Consider the following 23,480-nt stretch of genomic DNA (forward strand, 5'->3'; position numbering starts at 1 on the left):
CGAAGGCAGGAGCCAGGTGCTTATCCTGGTCTCCCATGGGGTGCAGGGCCCAAGGACTTGGGCCATCCTCCACTGCACTCCCGGGCCACAGCAGAGAGCTGGCTTGGAAGAGGGGCAACCGGGACAGAATCCGGTGCCCCGACCGGGACTAGAACCCGGTGTGCTGGCGCCGCAGGCAGAGGATTAGCCTATTGAGCCGCGGTGCCGGCCCCGTTAGGACAAACTTATCTAGTCCCATGGGTACAGTGTGGCCCAAGGTCTGAAAACATAAAGCATTCTTATCAGGAAGAATATTCCAAGAGCTCAGAGATTGTATCCTAGGAGGCGTCTTAGGTCCAGGCTTGTGGAGTTAACCTTTTCCTGCATACCCAGCCTCTCTTAAGAGAAGCGACTTTTGCAAAAAGAGATTTCCTATGATTTCTCACTCACAATGTATTATTTTCAGCAGACAGATGGCTGGTTTAATAATGGCTGTGTGTGATTAAGCCAGGAACATGTGTCATCATCATTCAAAAACAAAACAAAAATAACAAAAACTTGTCTGCGCACCTGCTGGGAATCTGGCTCGGAGCTCTGGGCGAGGCAGGCTCTAAGGACCTCACAGTGATTCATGCAGAATATGAGTTATCAACATGCTCAGAGTCTAATGAGCAGGGAGTCACACAGAAAATGATGGCAGAAAAAAAATGGATGAGAGCCGTGGTAGGGCTGAGCAAAGGGACGCCCAGAACACGGCAGGAGAGCCTTGTAAGCTGCATGGTCAGGGGGTGCTTGTCTCTGGGGATGCCGGGTCTTTTCCAGTCATGGTTTCATTATAAATAAATATGTGACTCTCTCTATGTCTTGTTCCCTTGTCATTTAAAAACAGAAAGCTCTCTTCTCAATGTTCTTCATTTTGTAGGTGAAGTGACGGAGGATCAGAGAAGAGAAATGTCTCATCTCTAGTCCATGGTGCAGCCAGTTTGCAACCTAAGCCCTCTTAGATCGCCCATGTACTTTGCAGGATAGCAATGTTTCTTCTTCATATTGTCTACTATTTTCGTTCACATTCAACATAAATACGTTCCTTGCTCCAAAAATTATTTTTCTTAATTCTATTCGGAGATATTTTTCATAGAGCTTTATTATCCAACTGTGGACATGTTTTTCAAGATGTCTGCCATTTTGTATCCCCACCAGAAATGGGTGAAGATAGCAATCGGTCCTCATCTTCTTGAACAGCTGATACAGTCAAATGTTTTTCTCATTATCACCATTGGAATAGGTGTGCAGTGGGATTTTAATTTGCATTTCATCACCTTGAGCATATTTTCATGTGATCACTTGTCATCTTTATGTGTTTTTCTCTGATTTCCTGTGTGTATTTTATTGGGCTGTCTTTTTTTTTAGGATTTACTAGTCGTTTTTTCTTCATATTATGAAATTTTTACAGTAATACTCCTTTGGCTTTATTCAGTTGTGCTGGATTCTCAGGCACTTCGTTTTCTTGAGCACTCCTGCATTATTTCTTTGATAATCTTCTCTGCCTGTTTTCTCTGTTCTCAAGTATCTGCATATTTTCTTAGCCATCAGTAATGAGGCTTGATTTTTTTTTTTTGGACAGGCAGAGTGGACAGTGAGAGAGAGAGAGAGAGAGACAGAGAAAGGTCTTCCTTTTTCCGTTGGCTCACCCTCCAATGGCTGCTGCGGCCGGCGCACCGCACTGATCCGAAGGCAGGAGCCAGGTGCTTCTCCTGGTCTCCCATGCGGGTGTAGGGCCCAAGGACCTGGGCCATCCTCCACTGCACTCCCGGGCCACAGCAGAGAGCTGGACTGGAAGAGGAGCAACCGGGACAGAATCTGGCGCCCCGACCGGGACTAGAACCTGGTGTGCCTGCGCCACAGGTGGAGGATTAGCCTAGTGAGCCGAGGCACGAGCCATGAGGCTTGATTCAAGTTTCTCTCCTTTGGTTTTTTTCCTCAACTTCTGGGCAGATTTGCTCAGCTTATTCTTTTTAAGTCTTCCATTGAATGCTTTGTATTAAATACCTGATTTCAGGAGATTTTTAGAAATCCTCTCTTCTTTCACCTCAATAAAAATTTAACAATTTAAAAGCAAAATAAAACCCCACCACTTTTCTGTTTTCTTATTTAATGGATGCCTGCAACATAAACATATATATTACCAATTAAGCTCCCTATTGAGTTCAGATATTATGGCAACTTGCTACAAAATATGAGAACCCCACCCTTTTCCTCTGCAGTGGAAGGGTTTGCATAGCATTGCAGTTCTTTGTTCCCCATAGACTTACAAGCCCTGACATCCCAACTTTGACAACTTAAATGTTTTTTTTAAGATTTACTTATTTATTTGAAAGTCAGAGTTACACAGAGAGAAGAAGAGGCAGAGAGAGAGAGAGAGAGAGAGAGAGAGGTCTTCTATTCGCTGGTTTACTCCCCAATTGGCTGCAATGGCTGGAGCTGCACCCATCTGAAGCCATGAGCCAGGAGCTTCTTCCGGGTCTCCCATGCGGTTGCAGGGGCCCAAGGACTTGGGCCATCCTCCACTGCTTTCCCAGGCCATAGCAGAGAGCTGGATCAGAAGTGGAGCAGCTGGGATTTGAACCAGTACCCATATGGGATGCTGGCACTGCAGGCAGCAGCTTTACCTGATATGCCACAGCACTGGCCCCTAAATGTTTTTTTTTAAATAGAGAAAAAGATGGCCCACGATGTTGTGTAAACTTCTTAAAATTTTCACTTTATTTGAAAGGCAGGAGAGGAGGAAGAGGAGAGAGAGAGAGACACAGAGGGAGACAGAGACACACAAAGATATCTTCCATCTACTGATTCATTCCCCAAATGCCCCAAACTGGCAGGGCTGAGTCAGGCTGAAGCCAGGAAGCTGGAACTCCATCTGGGTCTCCCACTGGGTGGCTGGGACCCAACTACCGGAAGCATCACCTGCTGCCTCCCAGGGTGTCTATTAGTAGGAAGCTGGGGTTGTGAAGGAGCTGAGACTTGAACCATGCACTCTGATATGGAATGTGGGTGTCTTAAGCAGTGACTTAACCACTGTGCTACACATCTGCTCCAGCTGGGTCAACTCTGGAGTTCTTTCATTGGGCTATGCTCAATGTGAAACAAGTGAAAGCCAGGGAAACGGATTGATTTCTATTTTTCCTCCCTAAGTTGCCCAATGATTGTCTTTCTTTAAAACATTACTTATTTGAAAGAGAGAGAGAGAGAGAGAGAGAGAGAGAGAGAGAGAGAGAAATATTCCATTTTTCCATTTTCCGGTTCACTCTCCAAATGGTCACAATAGCCAGGGCTGGGCTGCAGCACGCCGAAGCCAGGAGCCAGGAGCCAGGAGCCAGGAACTCCACCCAGGTCTCCCATGTGGGAGGCAGGGACCCAAGGACTTGAGCCATCATTGCTGCTTCCCAGGCACATTAGCAGGGAGCTGGCTCAGAAGCAGAGTAGCTGGGACTTTAACTGGCACTCTGATATGGGATGTGGGCATCCCGGTGGCTTAACCAGCTGCACCCCTGTGCATTCCCTCACTCCATGGCTGTCTCTGGTTCAGAAATTTGGATGTGGAGGCACTCTAGGGGAAGACAGAAAATGTGAGCAATGACCGAAGATGGGGAGTCTTTTCTTTTTCCCTTATAGAATAAGACCTATGAAGTTTGGTCTATTTAGTCTCAAATCTGCCCACTTACAGGTGTTCGGAAACGTGTGTGTATTGCTCCGGCTTTTGGAACACAGACCTTCCACAGGAGCCATGTGGCTAGATTGCAAGTCATGCTCAAAACAGGGGCCAGCTGCCCTCAGCCTGGGGCCTTGGGATGAAGATATTTATGTAGTTTGCAAGGATCATTGTCCAGATAAGGCATGTTGCTGCACACGTTGGGCTGTGCCACAGGGAATGAGGGTACCAGGCAACCTCTCCGGACGCATTTATTGGGTATCACAAGGCTGAGACTCCCACAATGAATTCCAAAGAGCAGTAGCAGCTCCACCAGCTCTCTCAGACTAGAAATTCAAGTCAAGGAGGGCTGTGGGCATCTCAAATTCTAGGACTCGCAAGCTGACAGCTTTATAGCAGCTGTGAGAAGAGGGTCCACTTCTTCCGTTTCACTGAAACCATCTCTTTTGGTAGTACTGGTAACAACCACCTAGTAATTTAATGGATGTTTATTTTTAAGTTGTGGTAAAATACACAAAACACAAAATGTATCATCCTAACCATTTGTAAGTGTGCAGTTCAGTAGCACACCCGGATTATTGTGCAACCAACACCATCATCCAGCTCTAGAACTTTCTTCATCTTGCAAACCTGAAATTGTGTACCCATGAAACTGAACCTCCTCATTTCCCCCTCTGTCTTCCTCTGTCACCCCCGGTGTTAGTAATTGATCTTCTGCTCATTGTTTGTGTTTTTAGCCAGTCTGGCTAGTTTGATCAATTTTATTGATCTTTCAAAGGAAGCAGGATTTTATCTCATTGATTTTTCTCTGTTGTTATTATGTTTTTGTTCTTTTGGATTTTTTTCTTATTTCCTTCCATCATTTTGCTTTGGGTTTAATTTGTCCTTTTATATTTCCTAAGGCAGAGGCTTAGATCATTTATGTGAGGGCTTCTCTCACATTTATTTGAGGTCTTCTCTCATTTCATGCCATAATTCTTCCTCTAATCAGTTTTTTATCTGTGTGCCACAAACTTTGATGTTGAATTTTCAGTGTTATTTACCTAACAATATTCTCTTATCAGGGGCTGGCATTGTGGCGCAGTGGATTAAGCTGTCATTTGCCACATAGGCATCCCATTTTGGAATGCCAGTTCAAATCCCCCTGCTTTGCTTCAGATCCAGTTCCCTGCTACTGTGCTTTGGAAAGCAGCAGGAAGATGGACCCAAACCTGCCACCCGTTTGGGAGACCTGGATGGAGTTCCTAGTTCCTGGTTTCAGTCTGGCCCAATCCAGGCGATTGTGGCCATTTGGGGAGTGAACCCATAGACAGAAGATTTCTCTCTTTCCCTCTATGCCATGTTGCCTTTCAAATAAATACTTAAATCTTTTAAAATATTCTCTAATTTGCTTTGTAACTTCTTAGACTCATAGGATAGTTATAAGCATGTTTAATTTCCAGACATTTGGAGATTATACACATATTTTTGTCACTGTTTTCTAGTTTAGTCCCACCATGGTCACAGAACACCCTGTGCATTATTCCCGTTCTTTTCTTTTTAAAAAGATTCACTTATTTATTTGAAAGGCAGAATTACACACACAGAGAGATATCTTCTAGCCACTGGTTTACTCTTCAAATGGCTGTAGTGGTTAGAGCTGGACCAGGCTGAAGCTGGGAGCCTGGATCTCCATCTGGGTCTCCCACATGGGTGGCAGGGGCTCCAAGCACTTGGGCCATCTTCTGCTGCTTCCCCAGGTGCATTAGCAGGGAGCTGGATTGGAAGTGGGCAGCCAGGACTTGAACCAGCACCATATGGAATGCTGGCATTGTAGACAGCACCACAATGCTGGCACATTATTTTCAGTTCTTTTACATTAGTTAATATGGTTTTGTTAAGACTCAGAATATGGTCATGTGGATACCGACTCTCCCACTTCTTGCTTTCACTTACAGGGATCCGTGTGACTCTTTCCTCACTTTGGATGTTTAACTTAAATCACTTCTGCAAAGTCCCTTTGCCATGGAAGGGGACATATTCACAGGTTCTGAGAAATAGGACATGGACATTTGGGGGGTGTCATATTCTGTGTACTCCAAGCCTTCATGATGGCTGCTGTTTTCCCAAACTGGAGCACAGAGGAGAATGTGGGGGTGCTAGCTCTGAGAGAAGCAAGGTCCCTGTCCCACAGAGGAGAAAAATACAATAGTCAATGGCCACTTGGAATAAAACCAACAATGTTGATAATCATACTTACCATTTACCCCAGGTTTGGCAAACACCAGCACTTTGTTTAGACTATGAATGCCACCATCCTCACTTTACAATGAGAAATCTAAGGCCCATGTTATATAAACTGCTGGTATCATGCACATGGTAGGTGATGGAAGAGCCTTGTGTTAGACCTTAGTCTTTATCTAAAGTTTGTGCCCATAACCGCTGCCTCAAGTTGCAAATATTACTCCCAGAGGGTCAGGAGAGCCTTCCTCAGAGAGAATTGTTTATGAAGCTAAAACTGTAGGATGGATTTTAGGAATGTGCTAATGGCCAAATCATTATTATTTCTGGACCTACAGAGAGGCTGCTTGCTTCTCTCTCTCTCTCTCCACACACCACATGCACACACACCTCACAGCATTTTTTTTAAAAAGATTTATTTGTTTGAAAGGCAGAGTTAGAGAGAGGCAGAGAGAGAGAGAGAGAGAGAGAGAGAGAGAGAGAGGTCGGTTTTCCATCTGTTGGTTCACTCCCCAGATGGCTGCAACAGCCAGAACGGCGCCTATCTGAAGCCAGGAGCTAGGCGCTTCCTCGAGGTCTCTCACATGAGTGCAGGGGCCCAAGCACTTGGGCCATCTTCTGCTGCTTTCCCAGGCCATAGCAGAGAGCTGGATCGGAAGCAGAGCAGCCAGGACTCGAACCAGCTCCCATATGAGATGCCGACATTGCAGGCAGTGGCTTTACCCGCTATGCCAGAGCGCTGTCCCCTCATAGCATCTTCTATTCATGGACCTTTAAAACACACGGGGCATGCCTTACACAAGGCTCTGCAGCTAGTGCAGAACTACCCACAGCCCTGGCCCCATTAAAGTTGCCTCTAATGTGAACGGTCCGTTTCCTGTGGGCCTCTTGGGGGAAGGGTTTGGGCGGCTGAGTAGAATGACACAAGTGTCTGGACCAGGACTTCTGTGCATCTCCCCTCATCTGTCCTCAAATCCCTATCCCCGTTGGCTACCCTTTCTAATCCAAGAGGCCCTTGACCCCCTCCCACCAGTGCAAGTCTCTGAGTCAGTTACACTCTCTCATTCCCATTTGTAAGCTCTCACTCAGCACAGAATGCCCTCATGACCTTCCCTCTTCCCTGAAGTGCAGGACAGACTTCCCTCCCGCCCCCACCCCCAGGGCTCTGTCACAATGTCCCTGTTAGGGCAGAATGTAAAGTCTCTGCAGGATGTAGCCGCAATTTAGGGGATTCAAGGCAGATCCTCTAGGGCTGGGGGTTCGGGTGGAGTTCCTGAGCGAGGAGTCTTGGTGATTCCCCATGAGATGGGATAACAAGGCTAGGTCTGTGGGGACAGGGAAGGGACCCTGGAAGGAACCAGGGTAGGGTTAGCACAGGGAGTTCCCCTACTGCCATGCTTCTGGGCTTTGGCATTTAGCCTCAACACTACCCCACTCTAGGCAGAAGACCCCAACCAGGTTCCTCCTTGTGCACCCATCTCTGTGTACGTGAGCAAGAGTTTTTTTTTTTAAAGATTTATTTGAGACGAGGATAAACAGAAGATTCTTGACAAATGCAACGAAATCATCAACTGGCTGGATAAGAACCAGACTGCAGAAAAGGAAGAATTTGAACATCAGCAGAAAGAACTGGAGAAAGTCTGCAACCCAATCATCACCAAGCTGTACCAGAGTGCAGGGGGCATGCCTGGGGGCTTCCCTGGTGGGGGAGCTCCTCCATCTGGTGGTGCTTCCTCAGGGCCCACCATTGAAGAGGTTGATTAAGCCAATCCCATTATGGAAGGACCCAAATTTGTAGCAAATTCTGTGGCAGTTTTAAAGTTCAGCTGCTATAGTAAATTACTGGGCATTCTCAATACTTGAATATGGAACATGTGCACAGGGAAAAGAAATAACATTGCACTTTATAAGCACTGTATCTAAGTGGAAAATGCAATGTCTTAAATAAACCTGTATTTAACATTGGCAAAAAAAAAGATTTATTTGAAAGTCAGAGTTACACAGAGAGAGAAGGAGAGGCAGAGAGAGAGAGAGAGAGAGAGAGAGAGAGAGAGGTCTTCCAGATGGCTGCAACTGCCAGAGCTGCACCGATCCGAAGCCAGGAGCCAGGAGCTTCTTCCGGATCTCCCACATGGGTGCAGGGGCCCAAGGACTTGGACCATCTTCCACTGCTTTCCCAGGCCATAGCAGAGAGCTCGATTGGAAGTGGAGCAGCTGGGACTTGAACCAGCGCCCATGTGGGATGCCAGCACTGCAGGCAGAGGCTTTACTTGCTATGCCACAGCGCCAGTCCCAAGAGTTTGTTTTTTAGGACTCTTTCTAAGAAGTGCAATTTCTCTGTCGAAGGAGCCATTCATTTAATAAACACCTAATTGCAAGGTGTCCGGTGCATAACAAATCTTCCCAGGCAAATGAATCAATTAATTCACAAGCTTTTATTGGGATTCCGCTCCCAGGTGAGGTTCCCCGGTCCCAACAGAGCAGGGGCCAGGGAAGTCGCGTGTCAGAGGTTGGGAGGACTCCTTTTATAGATACAGGGCGTGGGGGTTAAAGGTTGAGGCAGGTTCGAGCCTCATTGGTTGACCTTTAGGCACCCATGGGGACCTTGGCGAGGACTTTTCTTCCCTGGAAGTGTGGGTAGGGACTCTCCATTCCCGGAAGTGTAGGCCTTCTCTCCTTGCAGATACCAAAGCTACCATCCCGACCTTTTGATGATAGGAAAGGGGGCGATGATGAGTCTCTGGCTACTTCCTGCTGATTGGGGATGATGAGGTTTACTGGCATGGGGTGATGTCTCAAGCTGCTGTCTCCTCAGTGGAGAGCCGAGTATATCCCTGTAGCAGCATTTGGTTGACCACCTGGTTGCTGAAGGCCTTGGTTCGTTCCATTATAACCTGCTGTAAACACTTAAACAGACACTGTAGTATACAAGTCAGGGTGAGAATAGCAACCAATGATCCTAAGAGTGGCATTAACCAGGTAATGAGAGGATTTCATAGAGGAGAGGAAATGAGGAGGGGTCTCTGGACCCTTGTGAGGATTGTTTGATGGACGTGGTTTAAATCTGATCCCAGCCAAGACCAGGAGAAAGGCCACTCAACTTTTGCAGGTAGAGGGGTTTGTCTGTAGAGAAATTCTGAACAATCATACAACATTAAGTGAAGGAGAGGACCATCAGTACACACAAGTTGGGAGTAGAGCCATTGATGTTAGAGTAGAGGTTATGATTACAAAGGAATGAGACCCAAGTAGGCTAGACAGGGTCTAGAACAAAGGACAGAGTCATTATTAGAGGAACTAAGAAAGGTGCTATCTAAGCCACGAATAAGTTCTCTGATTGAGAGGCAAATAGAAACTGACAGAGGGGCTTGATAATAATCTGGTGGGCTTTAGGTCTTGTAAGTTAAGAGGCCCAGGCCTATCTATCTCTTCACATAGGGTACATCCTAAGGGAGGTGTGAACCTTCTTGGGGAAGGCACCCTGTTGACTTCCGTTACCTACCTGGCCTGGGAGGAGAGCTGGCCAGGTAAAGGCAGGTGGCAACTCTAGCAGGAAATTTACAGTGCTGCCTGCAATGTTACTGACCCTACTTGGCTGTCCCCTCAGCAGCAGTGGTCACCTTGGGAGCTGGGCCGAGTGAAGAACTTTTCAGCTTGGAGCCAGCAAGATCTGTGGCTCTGACCTGGGCGTCCTTCGACTCCAGGGCAGGTCCATTTCTAGTGATGCAACTCTTGGCTGGCAGAGCTGCCAGGGATCTTCATAAGCTGACTTCTGCTGAAGCCCAGGCTTACCACACTGAAAGCCACTGCAGTGGACTGGCCTGTTGGGTCTCCTTGAGGGCAGATCACTGTACAGAGCTGCCTTTAATAGGCTGCCACCTATCTTTACATTCCTGATGCCTGGCTTTCTTTTCCTCCTGATTTTTGTTAGACCAGAGGATGCAAGTCAAGGGGGTGCTCAAGTCCCATCTCTAATCTTTGTGGCCTAAACTAGAAATCTATAGTCACAGGCATGTTCTGTAGTGGTGTTTCTGAAGTAGACATGCCCATAAGGAAAACTGTGTTCCCACTTTAAAACTTTCTTTCCCTTTGGTCTGAAAGGGAGGTTTTCCCTGTTTACTGTTTACTTTGCTGATGGCGAAGTAAATCTAGCTATGAAATTATAATTTAAGCTTTCATTTTGGCTATGCTATTACAGAAAAATGTTAGCCATCTCCTTTATAAGATCTAAAAATCAAATTGTGCATCTTGGAGAGTCCTTCAGAATAGAATTAGTTTCCTACCTTGAAGATAATAGATAAATGAAAGAACAAGTCAGGCTTAGACTAGAGAAATGAGGGAGCCAGGCCCAGATCGCTTACTGACAATAGCAATATCAAATGAAAATGTAGCGAACAGTTTCAACCATTAAATGACAACTTAGGAAAACATTTACCAGAAAGTCCAATGCCTTCTATAAATTTTAAGAATACATGCATTTGGAAACATCTCTTAAATATCTAAAATGGTGTAGCTTGTTTAACCAGCAAATTCAAGCACAAGCATATAAACTGTTCCTAGTTTCTTTCTACCAAAAAGTTTAAAACATCTAAAACAGAGGTCCAGGTCACATGAATCAAATTGTATCTTTGATTAATTTTATCAGTTTAAATTTATTGGTTTCATCTGTTTACAGAGCCATCCCAAAGTACTGAATACAATAGAAGTGGCTGGAAAAAGTCCATCGGAACCTATAGGAGGACAGCTAAACACAGAACCAACAATGTTTTAGTTTTATGAGCAGCAAATCTGATATATAAAACTGTGGATGACAAAAGACTTTAAGTTGCCATGTTTAAAATTATAAACTCATTAACCAACAAGAGGCACTTGCTTACTTCATACAGTATTTTTGAAAGCACCTGTAGGAGTTTACAAAGCATTTAACCCTTTTAGGCCTCTGGGTCTTTCTCATTAAGATAACCATCACAAGATCATTAGACTTTTTAATTCTCAGACATTTGTATCGATACCATTTTATATTATAGAAACTTAAAATTTAGCACCTCTTCACATCTTGACAGTACTTCTAATATTGTCCAAATAGCCTGATTAGTTGGTGTCTCTACAAGATGAGAGAAATATATATGTTCTTCGATTTTTTCCAGTTGGGCCCAAACTGGAAAAACCGAAGTCCAAAATTTACTGGAAATTTCAGAGTCCAAATTCTTTGAAACTTTGATTTTTGATTTTTTGAATGCCTGTCAAGGATGCCAAGAAGGCTCAAAATCCAAAATATCTGCTTGAAATAAGATTCCTTAACATCATGACATAGTATAGACCAAATTTGATTATTGTTACAATGTGATTATTCAAATGTTTGAAAATAAGCACATATTTAAATAATTCATAGCTCCTAATAAAACTCAGCTGTTTTCAATTAGAATTTAACAGCGACATCAAGAGAACATAAGGGGCCCCTGCACCCACATGGCAAACTCAGGTGATTCTCCTGGCTCTTGGCTTTGGCCTGGCCCAGCCCTGGCCGTTGTAGTCACCCCCCCCCCACCTCTGTAAGTCTGATTTTTGATAAATAAATAAATCTTAAAAGAAGAGTTTATTTATTTATTTGAAATACAGAGAAGGGGAAGAGACAGAAAGAGATCTTCCATCCACTGGTTCATTCCTCAAAGAGCCACAACAGCCAGGGCTGGGCTAGGCCAAAGTCGGGAGCCAAGAACTCCATCCAGGTCTCTGTCTTCCCAGGCTCATTAACAGAGAGCTGGATCAGAAACATAGCAGCTAGTATTCGAATGGGCACTCCAATATGGGACGCTGGCATTGCAAGTGGCGACTTAACCCTCTGCACCATATTGCTGGCCCCTTGAAGGTAACTGTATACAATGTTTTTAGTGTGCCTGTATTTTGACTGGGAACTGTCACATGAGGTCCAGTGTGGAATTTTCCTCTTGTGACATCATATGGACACTGAATTATATTTTGGATTTTGGAGCATTTTGGAATTCGGAATTTCAGATTAGGGATTCTCAACTTGTACTTATTTCTCACTCTTCTGGAGGGTGGAAGTCCAAGATCAAGGTGCCAGCATGGCCGAGTTCTTGTGAGGGCCCTCTTCTGGGTTGCTGACTGTTGACTTCTCGTTGTATCTTCACGTGGCAGAAAGAGAGCTAACATGTTCCCTGGCTTCGTTCAAGGGTACCAATCCCATTCATGGGGGCTCTGTCCTCATGACCTCATATCTCCAATAGGCCTGGCCTTCTAGCACTGTCACATTGGGATTAGGGTTTCTCTCTCTTTTTTTTTTTGACAGAGAGAGACAGAGAGAAAGGTCTTCCTTTGCCATTGGTTCACCCCCCAATGGCCTCCGTGGCAGGCGCACCATGCCGATCTGATGGCAGGAGCCAGGTACTTATCCTGGTCTCCCGTGGGGTGCAGGGCCCAAGCACTTGGGCCATCCTCCACTGCACTCCCGGGCCATAGCAGAGAGCTAGCCTGGAAGAGGGGCAACCGGGATAGAATCTGGCGCCCTGACCGGGACTAGAACCCGGTGTGCCGGCGCTGCAAGGTGGAGGATTTAGCCTAGTGAGCCGTGGCACCGGCCGGATTAGGGTTTCAACATAGGAATCTGGCAGGCATGGAGGGACACAAATACTCAATCCGTTGCAGTAAGTATTGCCGATGAGAGCATCTTGTTTTGGACCAGGGCCTTTATTCTGCTCAACCTGGCTCCGTCATTGCTCGTGGGCTGTCCTGGGAATGGTGTGACCTCAGGCAGGTAGTTCTCTGAAGCTGAGGCAGATTTACTTGAAAAGGACTTGAGTGGCACATGTTTACGTCTGCAAAGTCTACCCCTTGTGCCACATGGATTTATTTCACATGGGGTCGAGGAGCTGCATGTCCAAAATTTTGGTGGACTGAAGGGTAACTTCAAAGAGGGAGATTTGTGGGATGAACCATAGCTCTTGCCATAGCAGTTGGTCATGGACAACTTAGAATGAGAGAGAGAGAGAGAGAGAGAGAGAGAGAGAGGTCTTCCATCCACTGGTTCACTCCCCAAATAGCCACAACTGCCGGAGCTGGGCTCATCCGAAGCCAGAAGCCAGGAGCTTCTTCTGGGTCTCCCACATGGGTGCAGGGATTCAAGGACTTGGGCCATTGTCCACTGCTTTCCCAGCCCATAGCAGAGAACTGGATGGGAAGTGGAGTAGCTGGGACTTGAACCAGTGCCCATATGGGATGCCAGCAAGGCAAGTGGTGGCTTCACCCACAACGCCACAGCGCTGGTCCTAGAGACAACTCACCTGACAGACTTTTATCTTTTATCTGCATAATAACACAACTTTTACTAACTACACATTTCCTCTCTTCCCTTTTCTCATAATCTGCTTCCCATACCAAGAAGCTCCCCCTCCTTTTTCTCTGTTAGCCTAAGATGGTATATATATCTCAACCATCTGGCTGCCTCCCTCAGTCTCATTTCTTTGTGAAACTCCTGAGCATAAGTATTCAGCTAAACAAATTTTTCTCCTGTTAATATGCACTTTTTTCAGTTTGATCTGCAAGACCCCAGCCATAGAACCTAAAGCGGGTAAAGGAAAGGGATCCCCCATGGTTTATAAAGGGCAATGAGGAAGGCCGGCACCGCGGCTCACTAGGCTAATCCTCCGCCTAGCAGTGCCGGCACACCGGGTTCTAGTCCCGGTCAGGGCGCCGGATTCTGTCCCGGTTGCCCCTCTTCCAGGCCAGCTCTCTGCTATGGCCCGGGAGTGCAGTGGAGGATGGCCCAAGTGCTTGGGCCCTACACCCCATGGGAGACCAGGAGAAGCACCTGGCTCCTGCCTTCGGATCAGCACGGTGTGCCGGCCGCAGCGCGCCGGCCGCGACCATTGGAGGGTGAACCAACGGCAAAAAGGAAGACCTTTCTCTCTGTCTCTCTCTCTCACTGTCCACTCTGCCTGTCAAAAACAAAACAAACAACAACAACAAAAGGGCAATGAGGAGGGGCCGGTGCTGTGGCACTGTGGGTTAAGTCCCTGGCCTGAAGCAACGGCATCCCATATGGGCGCTGGTTCTAGTCCCAGCTGTTCCACTTCCGATCCAGCTCTCTGCTATGGCCTGGGAAAGCAGTGGAATTTGGCCCAAGTCCTTGGGTCCCTGCACCCACGTGGGAGACCTGGAGGAAGCTCCTGGTTCCTGGCTTCGGATTGGCACAGCTCCAGCTGTTGCAGCTAATTGAGGAGTGAACCAGTGGATGGACAACCTCTCTCTCTGTCTCTACCTCTCTCTGTAACTCTGTCTTTCAAATAAATAAAATAAATCTTTAAAAAATAAATGGCAATGAGGAGTCAAAGACATTAACATGGTTCTTCCAGTGTTTTCCTGTTTAAGCCTCACATGAGCAGCTGGATCAGGTTGGGAAGATTTATTTTGTAAATAACCCACTTTTCACAGAAGCATCAGGCACAATCACAACAATCTCTAAATCACTAAGATGATATAGACATGCCTCACCAAAATAATTTCAAATAAATATATATCCCATTCAACCATTCCTGTTTGAGAGCAAATTTGTATGCTGAATTGAGAATACCATTAATGGCTCAAAATTCTAATTTTCCTCCTTTATTTTTCATTTTCAAGAAGCACAGGATTTCTTTAGAAAAATAAAACACAGAAAAATACTAAAAGAGCACTCCATTCCTACAAAGAATGAAGATTCCTGTAGCAATGCTGGTGTAGCAGTGCTTCCTTGTCACTTCATTCTGGTATCTGCTCCATTGTTGAAACCAAGTCCCTGTATAGTGTCTTGAATTCAGATGCTGGATACCATCAGGTCCTAGTTTCCCATGGTGTTCCCACCTCCCTCCCTTAGCTTAGAGTTTCCTTCCCTGCTTTTATAATTGAAAATCACCTTCTTACTAATATTAGGTCACTGAATTGAGTGAGTGGTGCAGCCAGTCCTACAAGGTCCCTGAACACAAGACTCATGAGGTCATTTATCTCCCCAGTGGATAACATATTGATATTCAGTCTTGAACCTCAGGCTCCAAGCAAAATATAACTACCACCTAAATATAGCCCCTAGATTGACTGGTGCCTCCTTTGCCACCATAAAAATTCCCTAAAGAACATGATATCAGTGACCAATTGCAGGATGATCAGACCAGCTAGGAACTTGGACATGAGTTAAATATGCATCTCTAAGCCCCAACTTCAATTTGTAAAAGCCTGTGCCCCAAATTCTCAAGGAATCTGGGAATTAAGGGATAGCTTCTAGCTTCTTGTTCTGCACTTAATAAGAAACACCTGCTTTCTTCTACCACTCTAGTGACAGTGATTGGCTTGTGTACATCAGGCAAATGGACTGAGTTTTGGGGGTCCTATAGCAACTCCTCCAACCAGCTTTGGGGTTTTCAGTAATAGTGTCACCCTGTATTTTCCCCCAAATAAACCTTTTATTTAATGAGTACAAATTTCATAAGTACAAATTTAGGAATATAGTGATTCTTCCCACCATACCCACCCTCCCACCCCCACTCCCACCTCTCTTCCTCCTCCCTCTCCCCTTTCCAGTCCCATTCTCCATTAAGATTCATTTTCAATTAACTTTGTACACAGAAGACCAACTCTATACTAAGTAAGGATTTTAATGATTTGCACACACACACACACGCAAACTGAGAACTGGTTTTACAATTAATTCTCATAATACAACTCATTGAGGACAGAGTTCTGCATGGGGAGTAAGTGCACACTGACTCCTGTTGTTAATTTAACAATTAACACTCTTATGTATGAAATCAGTAGCCACCTGAGGCTCTTGATATGAGCTGCCACGGCTATGGAAGCCTTATGAATCCACAGTCTCTGTCAGTGTTTAGACAAGGCCATAAGCAAAGTAGAAGTTCTCTCCTCCCTTTAGAGAAAAGTACATCCTTCTTTGATGACCACTTCTTTCCACTGTCACCCTGTATTAGTCAACTTTCTGTCACTATAGTCAAATACCTAGTGAAGCTTCTTAAGAAGGAAGGAGGTTTATTTTGGCTCATGGTTTTGGAGGTTCGCAGTCCAAGACTGGGTGGGCCCCATCGGTTTGGCTATCTGGTGTGACTGAATGATGACAATGTGGAGTGTGTGTAGGGGGAGATCACATGGTGAGCCAGGAAGCAGAGTGGTTAGACCCAACTCCCATTTTATAACCAACCCTCTTGTAAGAACTAGCCTGATGACTCAAGGACCTCCTAGTAGGCTCACTTCCCAAATGCTGTAATCGGATTGCCTCCAGTCTTCTTAGCATTAATTTATGGTTTTGGAGTTTAAACTCCTAGAGGATTTTGGGAGCCAAATGATGTTCAACTTATAACACACTTCTTTAAGGGAGTCCTCCTTGATCACTCCGGGCTGGAGCTGAGGGTACATTTCCACCACAGACACTACTCGTGGGAAGTGTGAGTTCATTCAACTGAAGCCACAAAATTATCACAAATAAGTAAAAAAAATCCCAAAATTATAGAGAATTTCAGAGATGACAAAATTTCACTTGAGGGGAAAATGCGTGGTACATGATAGAGAATCACATTGTAGTTCTCTGTAAGTTTCACTGAGGAAGTTAAAAAAACCTTAAGCTCCCTCCTGAATATTTGAACTGGCATTAGATCTTGGTTTTCACTTCCATGGGTATCCAGTTTCTGAGAGAATCGTTTTGCGGCAGTGAGAGATCTGTGTGAAACCTGACCTCAGGTTTGTTTGCATATCCCCTGAGGAATCTGTGCTGAGGACTGTGCTGCTGGTATGGAGCCTACAGCAATGCAATGTAGGGGAAGGAAACTCCGGCCTCCCCCTCCCTGCCTCAATCTTAGATGCTTTGGCTGGAGCCACATAAATCACACTGATGAAAGACAGACTGTGAAAAACAAGGGAATCCAAGATGGCTGAATAGGGAAAAGATGTGCAGATTTTGACCACAGGAAGATAACAGAAGAAAAGGGGAGGAACTCCATTCCTGGGGAGGGGGGTTGTAGAGACGTCTGCAGTGGAAATTCTAGAAAAAGAAGAGAGACGTGCTGGGGCAGCGTGGACAGTACAAACACGCCGCAGCAAGCAGGGTCACCGCTGGCGATTCCCCAGCCAGGCATGGAAGAGTCGCCATCTTCTTAGGGCCAGGTAAGAGGAGTCTGCAGTAGCTCACATCACTGGTGATACCGCCTGAGGGAGAACCTTGCGGACCACACTGACTTTGAGTCCAGTCTGGAGTGCTAGCGGGGCGCAGAGTGCCCACCTAAACCTGTGAAGGGAGAGCACATTTCTTTCTTCAAATCCCCCTCCAAGGCACCCGGTGACTAGCAGGGAGGAAGCATCATTTTTCCCCAAAGATTTATTTATTTGAAAGTCAGACTTACAGAGAGAGAAGGGGAGACACACAGAGAGAAATCTCCTACCTGCTAGTTCAGTCACAAAAATGGCCTCAATGACCAGGGCTGGGCCAGGTTCAAGCCAGGAGCCAGGAGCTTCTTCTGGGTCTCCCACATGGGTGGTGGCAGAGGCCCAAGGATTTGGGCCATCTTTGGCTGCTTTCCCAGGCCATTAGCAGGCAGCAGATGTGAAGTGGTGCAACTGGTACTCGAACTGATGCCCCTATGGGATGCCAGCCCTGCAGGTGGTGGCTTAACCTGTTGCACCACAGCCTCAGCCCCAGGAAGCACCATCTTAATAAGGCGAGTAGAAGCTGCTGTGGCACGCATGCGACTGGGGACTTTTACTGGAGGGATAAATCTACAGTCCCCACTAACTTTGAGTCTGGTCTGGAGGGTTGACAGGGGGCAGGGTACACACTTAGGCCTATGAGGTGCTCCCATCCCCTCACTCTATCATGGGTACCTGGATTCGAACAGTCAAGGTGGAGCACTGACAGGCAGCTGGCTCTGAGAATGCCTCAGCTCTTTCCATTGATGGGACAGGCTGGTGGGGCTGAGAGTACATTCCCTGCCCCTTGTGACTGTGGGAGCCCTGCGTGCTATGACCGTGGGAATTCTGTGACTGTATGATAGAGCATGGGGTATACCTGGGTCTCCAGGCAATCACTGTGTCTGGCTTTGGAGGCTCAGAGCTCCCTGAGTGCTTGGAATGGGTCATTGCAGAGGGCTCTGTGCTCACAATGAGGAATGCAGAGATCTTTTGTGTGGTTCATGTGTCTGCGTGGGTGGGATGTGCAGCCACTGTGGGCTCACCCTTGGCAGAGAAGAGGTGAGGCTGTGATAATACCAGCCAACATGACCATACCCTCCTCCCTGCTTCAATAGAGCTCTGCCATGCCCAACTGGGGTGTCCCTATGGACTCTTGTCCCACCTTTGAGCAATGACCAGAGCTCTCTGACCCCATGTAGCCCATGCCTCTGAAAATCCACTGAAGGGGTAGACACTCCACTAAGCAACAGAGGCATTTTTCAAAGATAAAAATCATCAGAGGAGAAAAACCAACAAGTAGTTCCACAAAGGCCTAAAAATAAACCTTGAAATACAAGAAACATGAACAAGGAAGACAACATCGCTCCCCAAAAGGAACACAACAACACTTCAACATTAGCATGTGAAGATGAAGAGATTGATGAAATGCTGAAAAGGATTTCAAAAAAATGATCATAAGATTACTCAAAAGCACAAAGGAAAAAATACATGAGTTAAAGAAATCCATACATGACATGGCTGAAAATTTTTGATGGGAAATAGAGATTTTGAAGGGAAATCAAACTGAAATATTAGAAATGAAGAATTCAATATGTCAAATAAAAAGACAGAGGAAAGCTTTGACAACAGACTTGGTGAGGCAGACGAAAGAATATCTGAGCTAGAAGACAAATTTTTGGAAATATCTCAGTCAGAACAAAAAAAGAAGAAATTAGAAAAAAATGAAAATAATGTTCGAGATTTACGGGATACTATCAAACAACCTAACATACATATCTTAGGAGTTCCTGAAGGTATGGAAAGAGAAAATGCATTAGAAGACATATTCAGTGAAATAATAGCAGAAAATTTCCCTAATTTGGAAAAATATGGGGACATAAAAATTCAGGAAGCACTAGAACTCCTGATCAAAAAAGATCGATACATTATAGTCAAAGTTTCAAAAGCAAAACTTAAAGGAAATGTTCTAAAATGTGAATGCAAGAATTGCCAGATTATCTTCAGAGGATTTCCAATTAGACTAACAGCTGATTTATCATCAGAAACCAAACCCTACAGAATAGGAAAAAACGGAGAGACATGCTCCAAGTCCTAAAATTAAAAAAAAAAAAAAAAACAAAAAACTGTCAACCCAGAATTCTGTATCCAGCAAAGCTCTCATTTATAAAGGAAGGTGAAATAAAGACCTTCTAAAACAAACAGAAATTGAAAGAATTTATCACCACCTGTCCATCCTTACATATGATACTTAAGGATGCGATAGACACAGAAACAGAGAAAGATAGCTATCATTATCAAAGAATGTGAAGGCAGAAAATTTCCAAATAAAAGTATAAAGGAAATCCAAGCATACAACAAGAATGTTTATGAAAAAAAGGCAGGAACAAGTCTTTACTTATCACTAATAATCTTGAATGCAAATAGTCTAAATTCTCCAATTAAAAGATACAGAAGCCAGCATCACCTTAATTCCTATACTAGAAAACGATACAACAGAGAAAGAGAACTATAGACCAATATTCCTGATGATCACAATGCAAAAATTCTCAACAGAACACTAGCTAATTGAATGCAACAACACATCAGAATGGTCATTCACTGGGACTACATGGGATTTATCCCTGGTATACAGGGATGGTTCAACATACACAAATCAATAAATGTGAAACCTCACATTAAGAAATTGAACAATAAAAACATATGATTATCTCAATAGATTAAATAAAGCATTTGATAAAATACAACATCCTTTCATGATGAAAACCGTAAGCAACTTGTGTAGAAAGAACATTTCTCAACACAAGCAAGGCAATATATGTCAAATCCACAGCCAGCATAATATTGAATGGGGAAAAATTGGAAGTAATTTTACTAAGATCTGGAACCAGACAAGGATGTCCACTTTCACCATTGCCATTCAATATAGTCCTGGAAGTTTTAGCCAGAGCCATTATGTAAGAAAAAGAAATCAAAGAGATACAAATTGGAAACGGGGAATTCAAATTATCCTTGTTTGCAGATGACATCATCCTATATATAGGGGAACCAAAAGACTACTAAGAAACTATTACTATTTGGTAAAGTTGCAGGATATAAAATTAACATGAAAAATCAATATCCTTTGTATATACACACAATTACATGGCTGAGAAAGAACTTATAAGATCATTAGTATTCACAATAGCTGCAAAAATTTAAATAACTTTGAATAAATTTAACCAAGGATGTGAATGATCTCTACAATGAACATTACAAAACATCAAAGAATGAAATAGAAGAAGACACAAAAGAATGGAAAATTCTTCCAGGTTCATGGATTGGAAGAATTAATATCATCAAAATGTCCATACTACCTAAAGCAATTCAATGTGTTCCCAATGAAAATGCCAAGAACATTCTTCTCATATCTAGAAAAAAAATGCTAAAATTCATATGGAGACACAAGATACTCCGAATAGCTAAAGGAATGTTAAGCAACAAAAAACAAAGCCAGAAACATCACAATATTAGATTTCAAGACATATTGTAGGGCAGACATAATGAAACCAGACTGTTACTGGCCAAAAATAGATTTGTAGACCAATGGAACAGAATAGAAACCCCAGAAATTAATTCATACATTTACAACAAACTTATCCTTAATAAATGAGCTAATATCAATCCCTGGATAAAAGAAAGTCTCTTCAACAAATGCTGCTGGGAAAATTCGATCTATGCATGCAGAAGTATATAACAAGACCCCTACCTTACACTTTATACAAAAATCTACTCACAGTGGATCAAAGATCTAAACTTACGATCCAATACCTTCAATTTAGTAGAGGAAAACATTGGGGAAATTGTGCAGGACATTGACATAGGCAAAGACTTCTTGGAAAAGACCCCAGAAGCACAGGCAATCAAATAGACAAGTGGTATTGCATGAAGGTAAGTGGCTTCTGCACTGCAAAAGGAACATTTAACAAAGTTAAGAGGCAAGCAACAGAATAGAACATATGTGCAAACTATGAAACTGATAAAGGATTAATATCCAGATTCTATAAAGAGCTCAAGAAACTCCACAACCACAAAACAAACAATCCAGTTAAGAGATGGGCAAAGGGCTTGAACAGGCTTTTTTCAAAAGATGAAATTCAAATGGCCAACAGCCACATGAAAAAAATGTTCAGGATCAGTAACCATCAGGGAAATGCAAATCAAAACCACAATGAGGTTTCACCTCACCCCAGTTATAATGGCTTTCATATAAAAATCAACAAACAACAAATGCTGGTGAGGATGTGAGGAAAAAGGTACCCTAATACACTGTTGGTGGGAATGTAAACTGGTACAGCCACTGTGGAAGACAGTATGGAGATACCTCAGAAATCTGAATGTAGACCTACCATATGACCCAGTCAGCCCACTCCTGGGAATTTACCTAAATGAAAATAAATCAGCATATGAAAGAATGATCTGCACCCCCTGTTTATTGCAGTTCAATTCACAATTGCTAAGATATGGAATCAACCCAGATGTCCATCAACTGAAGACTGGATAAAGAAAATATATACACTACTCAGCCATAAAAAAGAATGAAATTCTGTCTTTTGCAACAAAATGCATGAAACTGGGAACCATTATGTTTAGTGAAATAAGTCAGTCCCACAATGACAAATACCATGTTTTCTCTGATATATGGCAGTTAATATAGAATCCAAAATGTATACAAATGAAACAGACTTCTTGTGATATGATTATTGGTTTTAGTCATAGTTGATACTCCTATGGAAGTGTGGTCTTCCTACTTTTTGTTTGTTGAATATTATGGATAGTGGTGAATTAGGCCTGTGACTAAAGAGTGGATTAGAATTATGTCTTTGTATAAATTGGAAGAAAAAAGAGAAAAAGTAAGAAGGGGGACTGAGGGAGGGAGGGGAAAGGGACAGAAGTATGGTTATCTTCTTAAACTGTACATAAAATCTGTTCTCTTTATGTTAATAAAAATTTTAGGGGCCAGCGTTGTGGCATAGAGGATTAAGCCTCTGCCTGTAATGCCAGCTTCCAATATGGGGCTCAGTTCTTGACCTGGCTGCTCCACTTCCAATTCAGCTCCCCGCTAATGGCGTGGGAAAATCAGCAGAAGACGGCCCAAGTCCTTGGGACCCTGACCCTACATGGAAGACCAGAAAGAAGCTCCTGGCTGCTGGCTGCTGCCTGGCCCCATGTTGGCCATTGCATCCATTTGGGGAGTGAACCGGTGGATGGAAGATCTCTCTCTCTCTCTCTCTCTCTCTCTCTCTCTCTCTGTCTTTTGAATGAAGTTTTTAAATAAAAAATAAAAACTTTAAAAAGAAAAACAAATAGGTGTTTATTAACATACTGTGTGTGTATACATGGGAAGACTAGGTGATGAAGAACTCAAAAGCAGGTGCTATAGTTTAAATATGGTTTGCTCCCTTCAGAGCTCATGTGGAAAGTTAATTTCCATTGGAAGGTATTAAGAGGGGGTAAACTTGATCTAACTCTGGTGTTCAGAGGTGGGGCCTTTGGGAGGTGATTAAGATCAGATAAGTGGGCCGGTGCTGTGGTATAGTGGGTAAAGCCCTTGCCTGCAGTGCCAGCATCCCATATGGGTGCCAGTTCGAGTCCCAGCTGCTCCACTTCCAATCCAGCTCTCTGTTATGGCCCGGGAAAGCAGTGGAAGATGGCTCAAGTCCTTGGGCCCCTGCACCTGCGTGGGAGATCCAGAAGAAGCGCCTCGCTTCGGACTGGTGCAACTCCGGCTGTTGTGGCCAGCCGGGGAGTAAACCAGCGGATGGAAGACCCCCCCCCCCCCGCGCCTCTGCTTCTCTGTAACTCTGCCTTCAAATAAATAAATAAATCTTTTTTAAAAAAAGATCAGATAAGGTCATCAGGGTGGAGCCCCCATGACTGAATCCTGGTGATTTTTTACAAAGAGACCAGGGCACACACAGACCCATGTGTGTTCCCCTGTGTCTCATCATGTGATGCCTGTGCTACCATGGGATTCTGCCAGCAAGAACCTCATCATCAGATGTGGCATCTTGACCTTGGACCTCCAGAACGATGAGCCATAAAGAAACATCTCTTCTTTGTGAGTTACTCAGTAGATAGTATTGTGTTATTAGCAAAAGAAAACTGACTACTACAAAATGGAGGGTTAGGATATGGGGGTTACACAGCATCCTATCAAAGCAACAATCAATCTGTAGAGCAGGGACAAGATAAAGGAAAAGGACTTTGAGCTTCTAGGAGTGGCCCATTGTGGGAAGCTACTTCTGTAGTGGAACAAATGGAAGGGGATCATTGTTCCACCAAGGCCGGTTTATGTAGATTCCTCCATGGCTTGTTTCTGGGCTGTTAAGGGTCCAGAGTTGCTCTGGTG

At 44.3% G+C, this 23,480-nt stretch overlaps 1 protein-coding gene across 2 annotated transcripts in view; it reads left to right on the top strand.

Moving 5' to 3' along the window:
• Positions 1-22,424, top strand: part of PPP1R3F (protein phosphatase 1 regulatory subunit 3F) — a 67,463-nt gene extending 45,039 nt beyond the window's left edge. Inside the window, exon 4 of one of the 2 annotated variants that reach the window (XM_089324337.1) lies at positions 22,085-22,342. In XM_089324337.1, the coding sequence (XP_089180463.1) occupies positions 22,085-22,126 (42 nt within the window). In that variant the 3' untranslated portion in view covers positions 22,127-22,342. Of the gene's footprint in view, positions 1-22,084 lie in introns of both variants that reach the window. The other variant, XM_089324336.1, reaches the window with a different exon arrangement.
• The last annotated feature ends 1,056 nt before the right edge of the window (positions 22,425-23,480 follow it).

This window comes from Oryctolagus cuniculus, chromosome X (assembly GCF_051225735.1).
Source record: "Oryctolagus cuniculus isolate XC-2025 breed Fujian yellow rabbit chromosome X, ASM5122573v1, whole genome shotgun sequence".
Taxonomy (NCBI): Eukaryota; Metazoa; Chordata; class Mammalia; order Lagomorpha; family Leporidae; genus Oryctolagus; species Oryctolagus cuniculus.